This window comes from Eurytemora carolleeae, unplaced genomic scaffold, assembly GCF_000591075.1.
Source record: "Eurytemora carolleeae unplaced genomic scaffold, Eaff_2.0 scaffold1883, whole genome shotgun sequence".
In the NCBI taxonomy this organism is placed as follows: Eukaryota; Metazoa; Arthropoda; class Copepoda; order Calanoida; family Temoridae; genus Eurytemora; species Eurytemora carolleeae.
In genome coordinates this window covers 26,768-33,935 of record NW_019398025.1, presented here as the reverse complement: position 1 = coordinate 33,935, position 7,168 = coordinate 26,768, and the positions used below count along the sequence as shown (strand labels likewise).

At 39.6% G+C, this 7,168-nt stretch overlaps 1 protein-coding gene across 1 annotated transcript in view; it reads left to right on the top strand.

Annotated features, from left to right (window-relative positions):
- LOC111716650 (carboxypeptidase D) overlaps window positions 1-7,168 on the top strand; it is a gene marked incomplete in the record, with an annotated part of 12,102 nt that overhangs the window by 1,121 nt on the left and 3,813 nt on the right. Inside the window, 6 exon segments of the mRNA XM_023492131.1 lie at window positions 155-309; window positions 983-1,419; window positions 2,012-3,990; window positions 5,143-6,449; window positions 6,627-6,813; window positions 7,056-7,102. Coding sequence (XP_023347899.1) covers window positions 155-309; window positions 983-1,419; window positions 2,012-3,990; window positions 5,143-6,449; window positions 6,627-6,813; window positions 7,056-7,102 — 4,112 coding nt within the window.

Below are 7,168 nucleotides of genomic sequence, written 5' to 3'. Positions count from 1 at the left end.
GATTTTACAAAAATGGTAAATTTCTACACCAGGAAAACATTTAGGAATGATTATAATTTAACACTTATAACCCTAGAAAAATTACCATCTTTGCACTGAGGGTCATTAGAAAATACGCTTACAGTCCCTTTAATTACGTAATTGTTATTTCAAGGTGACCCTTGGAGTAGGAGAGGAGAGGGTGGTGGGGAAACCAATGTTTAAGTGGGTGGCGAATATGCACGGAAACGAGGCGGTGGGGAGGCAGATGGTGATCTTCATGACTCAGTACCTTCTTAGCAACTACGGGATCGAGGACAGGGTTACGAGGTAGGTTAGACTCAGTGTCCTTGGAGGAACATTAATCTTTTAAAAACATATTTTGCCATTTTTTTTGTCCGGTTCTCTAGTTCTCAAAAATATAAAAATAAAAATTCGGTAGTGTTTTTTGTTTGTTTTAACAATTCTCATTTTAAAGTTTTTCATGAAAATCTGCAAAAATCAAGGGTTCGACTAAAACTTATTTGTTCTCTTTTCCTTGTAATGCAATTTCTAATTTCTAATGTATTTACAAACAAAACGTTTTGGCAAAAGTTGTTCAAATTTAATGTTCTAAAAACCATAATTTATTAAACTTTTCCATCTTTCATATACTCGCGGCAAAACATGGGGATTTTCCACCAATCAGGAAAGAATTTTGAGTTACTTCTAGCTCAATTTTTTGGCGACATTTTTGAGGAGAAAAAAGATCCATACACTTGAAGATGCAGCTCAGGGAGAAACAAGAAACAATCAATGTATCTAGGACGGAACTTAAGGAATCGGAATCGAATAACTGCCAATCCATTTAAAAAGGACACTAAAATTGAAGTTTACATTTTGCTTAAAAGTAATGCAAAACAATGATTTATTTATCCTATCCTACATCATTTTTCATTCTAAAATAATTTCGTTTTATAATAAACTAAATTCTTGACTTTGATCTACTTAAGTTTTGTTTAAGGTTGTTGAACAATACTGATATCTGGTTGATGCCGTCCTTGAACCCGGACGGGTTCGCTGCCGGTCAGGAGGGGGACTGCGGTAACCTTCAGTCCGGCGGGGCGGGCCGGGAGAACGCTCACAGACAAGATCTAAACAGAAACTTCCCCGACCAGTACAGGGACGGACAAGATCAGAACTCCCTGCTGACTGGACGGGAACCGGAGACCCTGGCCGCCATGACCTGGATCGTTTCCAACCCGTTTGTGCTCTCTGGGAACCTGCATGGCGGTTCTGTCGTCGCTAGCTATCCCTTTGACGATAGTCGGAGTCATATCATGGAGGGAGCGTACTCCGCGGCTCCGGATGACGGGATGTTTAAGTATCTTGCCATTGTTTACGCTTCTAATCATAAAACTATGTTTAGAGGAAACCTTTGTGAAGGCGACAATTTTCCAGGTAAGCATTGGCTTTTCTTTTTTTTAAAGTTTAGCACAACATTTTACAGGGGCCAATCATAACACAACATTTTACAGGGGCCAATCATACCACAACATTTTACAGGAGCCAATCATAACACAACATTTTACAGGGGCCAAACATTTTACAGGGCCAATCATAGCACAACATTTTACAGGGCCAATCATAACACAACATTTTACAGGGGCCAATCATAACACAACATTTTACAGGGGCCAATCATAACACAACATTTTACAGGGGCCAATCATAACACAACATGTTACAGGAGCCAATCATAACACAACATTTTACAGGGGCCAATCATAACGCAACATTTTACAGGGCCAATCATNAATCATAACAAAACATTTTACAGGGGCCAATCATAACACAACATTTTACAGGGGCCAATCATAACGCAACGTTTTACTGGGCCAATCATAACACAACAATTAAAAATCAATTTAAAACATTTTATCGCAAACAAACAAACGCTTCTGATCCTTTGATTAGCCCTTAATTCAGAATTATTAGGAGATATTTAAACTGTTTTTTAGATGATAATATAACAGACAAACTAAATTTTCAGGTGGAATTACGAATGGAGCACACTGGTACGATGTTCCTGGCGGTATGGAGGATTTTAACTATCTTCATTCAAACTGTTTTGAAATAACTATGGAGCTCTCCTGCTGTAAATATCCTAGAAGGCAAGTACTCCCGGGGGAGTGGTCAAACAACAAGGAGTCAATGCTGGCCTACATGGAGTCCATACACCTGGGGGTGAGTGGGCTGGTTCAGGATGAGGCCGGAGAAGCCATAAATAAAGCCATAATTTCCGTGGTCGGAATAAATCATAATATTACTAGCACAGAGCGTGGAGAGTACTGGAGACTGTTACCAGAGGGTGAATATACTCTGGTTGTGAGTGCTGTAGGATATGAAACCTCTGCTCCGCAATCAGTCATTCTCTCCAAAACTTCTCCGTCCAAGGTTCTAAACATTCAATTAGTAAAACGATCTGTTCAGACGGAGACAACTGATATCACGGAGACGCCCGAACCTACTGATACGTCCTTGCGATTAAATTCCGATGGATTTCTGACCTCTCCTGATTTTGTTTATCATCACTATGACGATCTTCACAACTATATGAGCTTCTACGCTCACAGGTTTCCTAACATCACTCGTCTTTACACCATTGGGAAGTCAGTGCAAGGACGTGATCTATTTGCCATTGAGATTTCCGACAAACCGGGAGTTCATGAGCTGGGAGAACCCGAGTTCAAGTATGTAGGCAACATGCACGGAAATGAGGTTGTCGGGAGGGAGATACTCCTGGTACTTATTAAATACCTGTGCGAGGGATACGGGAGAAACGAGAGAGTGACGAAGATTGTTGATTCCACTAGAATTCACATCCTACCGACCATGAACCCGGATGGGTTTGAGAATGGTCGAGAGGGGGATAGACAATCTCTAGTTGGACGCCCCAATGCGAACAACAAAGATTTGAATAGAAATTTTCCAGATCAGTTTTTCACCAACGAGTATAACAGTGTACAAGAACCGGAAACGGCGGCCATCATGTCCTGGTCTCAACAGTATCCGTTCGTACTTTCGGCCAACCTACACGGCGGCTCTCTTGTCGCAAACTATCCGTTTGACGATACTCCGAACCCTACGGAAACCAGTGGAAATAGCTATCCTAGTCCGGATGAGGAAACATTTGTGTATCTTGCCAAGATTTACAGTTTAAACCATCCAAGGATGAAGCTTGGAACCGCTTGCCCCGGGTCCGGAGATCACTTTGAGTCTGGGATCACGAACGGAGCTAATTGGTACAGTGTAGCAGGAGGTATGCAGGACTGGAACTATCTCAACACTAATGATTTCGAGATCACCCTTGAGCTAGGCTGCATTAAGTACCCGGAGCGTAAGAACCTTCCGACCTTCTGGCAGGAGAACAAGGAGTCTCTCCTCAAGTACATGGAGGCAGTCCACATCGGAGTTAAAGGTTTCATCACGGATACAAACAATAATCCGGTTGTTAACGCGAGTATAACTGTTGAAGGGTTAGATCATGATATAAGAAGTACTGCGGAGGGTGAATTCTGGAGACTTCTTGCTCCAGGTACTTACAAGATCACTGTCAGTGCTCCGTTCTACAATCCAACCTCACAAACTGTAGAAGTATCCAATATAGAACCAACAGCTACAGTATTAAACTTTACCCTCTCCCCTGACGAGTCCGATCTCTGGTCCAAATCCAATGATTTCAACCTTGTAAAGAACCTAGACCGGAGTTCTTATATGCTTAACGACGACATTAAATCCGCCATTGCTGATATAGAGAACTCCTACTCTTCTTTAGCCGAGGCACTCATCAATGAGGCGGACTGGCAAATGGTGGTTCCTGGTTTAAGACTTGCCCTGGATCCGGATAGTGCTCTAACCGATTCTATTCCTAAAGTAAAGATTCTACTGGTTGGGGGACTATACGGAGCTCAACCGATCGGACGAGAACTATTGATCCGTCTAGCTCGGCATATCGGAGAGGGAGTCAAGGTCAGTTCTGTCTTCTTCTAAAACAAGAAATTGAGGAACATAGAAAATTGTTTTTTAAGAATCTGGAGAGTCTGACTAAAATTTGATGAAATGTTTAAGGAAACTCAAATCTAAAAATTTGGAGTATCATAGAAAACATCTTAGTTTTTTTCAACACTAAGCACGACGAGCTAAAGATTACCACAGAATGTACTTCTAATCAAAGAAAAAAGTTAAAAGTGTTTAGAAGCAATTTTTGGAGCGACTTTCCAGAGCTTAGGTTTTTGTGTAAAATTGTAAATAACTAACTTTCAATAGGTTAACAGTTAATTTTTATATTTATTTTATTAATTCAAATTTTATTATGAAAAAAGATTTTAATTATTTTTATATTAAAACTTTAAAAAATAACTGATATTAATGACAATTGTTTTTAAGAATTTGGACTCTTTCACGGAAATATTTTCAGTTTTTGTCAGTGCCTAGGGGATCCGCAAGATTTTGGCTTCCTGGATACGGATCCGCAAAAATATACGGATCCAAGGGGCAAAATATCAATCAAAAACTGCAACAACAAAAAAATTGCTCTCAAACCCCAAATCTGAACTAGTAAAAAGGAGAGATTATTAAAATTTCCTGATTTCTGATTAGTTTAAAGTTTTAGCTTAAAAATAAGCAAAAATAATAAGACATTAAATTTAAAATTTTGCTTAAATTCAGTAAATTTTAAAGAAATAACCTGGATCCAGATCCATTTTTTTCCAGTGCGGATCCAGGATCCGGATCCGCATACGCATCAAAATTAAATTTATCCTAAGCACTTTTTTTGTACACTTAACGAGTTAGGGGTTACCAAATAATGTATAACAAATTAATGATTAAAATTTAAACGTTAGAATTGTTAAAAAGCAGGGTTTAGTACAATCTTTATAGTGATTTTCCAGAGTTTTGTTTTTCTTGTAAAAACGTAAAACTACCAACTTTAACAGTTCATCTTTTTAATTATTCAAATTTCCATTTTATTATAAAACAAATGTTTGATTATTTTATTTAAAATGTGTGCAGATTTTGGTTTAAGATTTCGGTCTGGGTTGATCAGAATTAAGTTTTGAGATTTATTATGGTCATGAGGATTCAATACAAATATTTGTATTATTACTTTTATTTTTTAAGGTTGGAGACAATGTGATCACAATGATCTTGAAGAATGCCGAAATCTATATCCTGCCTGCCGTTGACATGAACGGGTTCAAGATAACGGAGGAGTCCCAATGCTCCTACAAGGATGTATCTAGGATGAACCAGGAGACTGGAAACCTGTTCTCCGACCCCGTCAAAGATCCTGCCGCCAGGGCAGTTGAGTCCCTCATGTCTCAGGTTCAATTCGACTATGCACTGAGTATAGAAGGGAACGGAATGTTTGTGAGATATCCTTGGGACACGCCGGGTTCCGGAGAACTGGAGATTACCGGAGTCCTGGAACATCTCGCCAATACGTATTTAAAGTCTCATCCTATCATGTACAACACATCAGATCCCTGTCAGGGAAAGAATATTAATGGAAAACAGCTGGAAAAAGAAACTTTCCCAATGGGCAGCGTTGAAGGGAGTAAAATTCTTCCCACCCTGTACACTAATTCTTTCCTGGATTTTGCTTGGAAAAATTTCCAGGTTCCCGCCATTTCCGCGCATATTTCATGCTGTAACTTTCCTAAATCAAAAACCATTCTCGACTATTGGAAAGAAAACATGGCGCCATTGCTCAAGGTTCTCTCCCGAGCACATCAAGGAGTCTGGGGAACCGTCCTGGATGCACAAAACAAACCTATATCTGGAGCCAGTATCAAACTAGTAGGACGAACTGTTATGACAGGTTCGGACGGAAAGTTTATCTCCGTGTTACCAGCAGGTTCCTTTAAAATGGAGATCTCTTGTAAGGAGCATATCACTAAGCTGGTTGGATTCTCCGTGACGGATGATCTGATGACTCGACGTGATGTAATCCTGGAGAGTCGAGCTGTATCAAACCTGGTTTATCATAATCTAACCCAGAAGACAACATCTCTAAACTCTCTGGTTGTTCAATACCCAAGTTACGTTCAGCTTCTCAAGATGGAATCCAACACTGTGCTCAGGATTAGTAAAGATTTAGGGTCGGATAACCGTCCTCCTATCCTACTCTTCGGGTTCGATAAACTCGGCTCAGAGATTGCAGTAAACCTGGCCGAGTTCTTAACAACCAGGATGAATAAGGATGATATGATAACCGTCCTACTGGAAACCTATGATTTGTACGTTGGATTCCCGGACCTGGAGTATCCTAGTAGTTCTAGCTCCGAACCCTGCTCCGAGCAGGACAGGAGGGAGATGAAGATGGTTTCTGAGCTTAAAATGCACGAAGACAGGTTCAAGTGTTTGCTGAGTTTAGGTTTCTACTCGGGTAGCTCCAGCATCTTCATACCACAAGGAGAAGATGCCAGGTTTGGTATTTTCTTATTTCATAATAAATGTGTTTAGTATTTAATTAAAGTTTTAGGAATAAATAAGACCTTTGTCCCTTAACGAAAATGCAATGAGATAAAGTTAGGGTTTGATGTTTTAATCCCATTTATTAAGCTTAACGGGTTAAATACAACTTGATAAAACTATTTGTTTAGTGGGATGAAAAAGATTGCCGACGGTTTTCAGGGTGCCTCCTCTACCCTTGCCAGGTGTAGTGGAGAACCTGGAGCAGGGCGGACAGTTACCCCGACCTCTCGTATCTCTGGTCCTGCCGCCATGGTGGGGTTATCCTGTTGCTCACAACCAGATAATCTGGGAGAAATTTGGGATTTTACAAAAATGGTAATTTTTCATCTTTTCCGGTTTTCTGTTCGAGCATAGAATCTTTAATATAAGACAGGTCTGCAGGGTTGGATCCATTGGAACCGGGATAACATACAGATATAACATTTCCTAAGGAAATTCAAAATTTTACTTTTAAATTATGCTTTTTATTGCCTTTTGTTTTGTAAAAAAAACTTTTTAGTTAACATTTATAGAAATTATTAACCAATTTGGTATATCCATAAGTATCTTTTTTTCAGTGTGTTGTTGAGAGTTTAGTTGGAGTCCAGGGAGTACATATCCATATGTATCTTTATTTCAGTGTGTTGTTGAGAGTTTAGTTGGAGTCCAGGGAGTACATATCCATATGTAT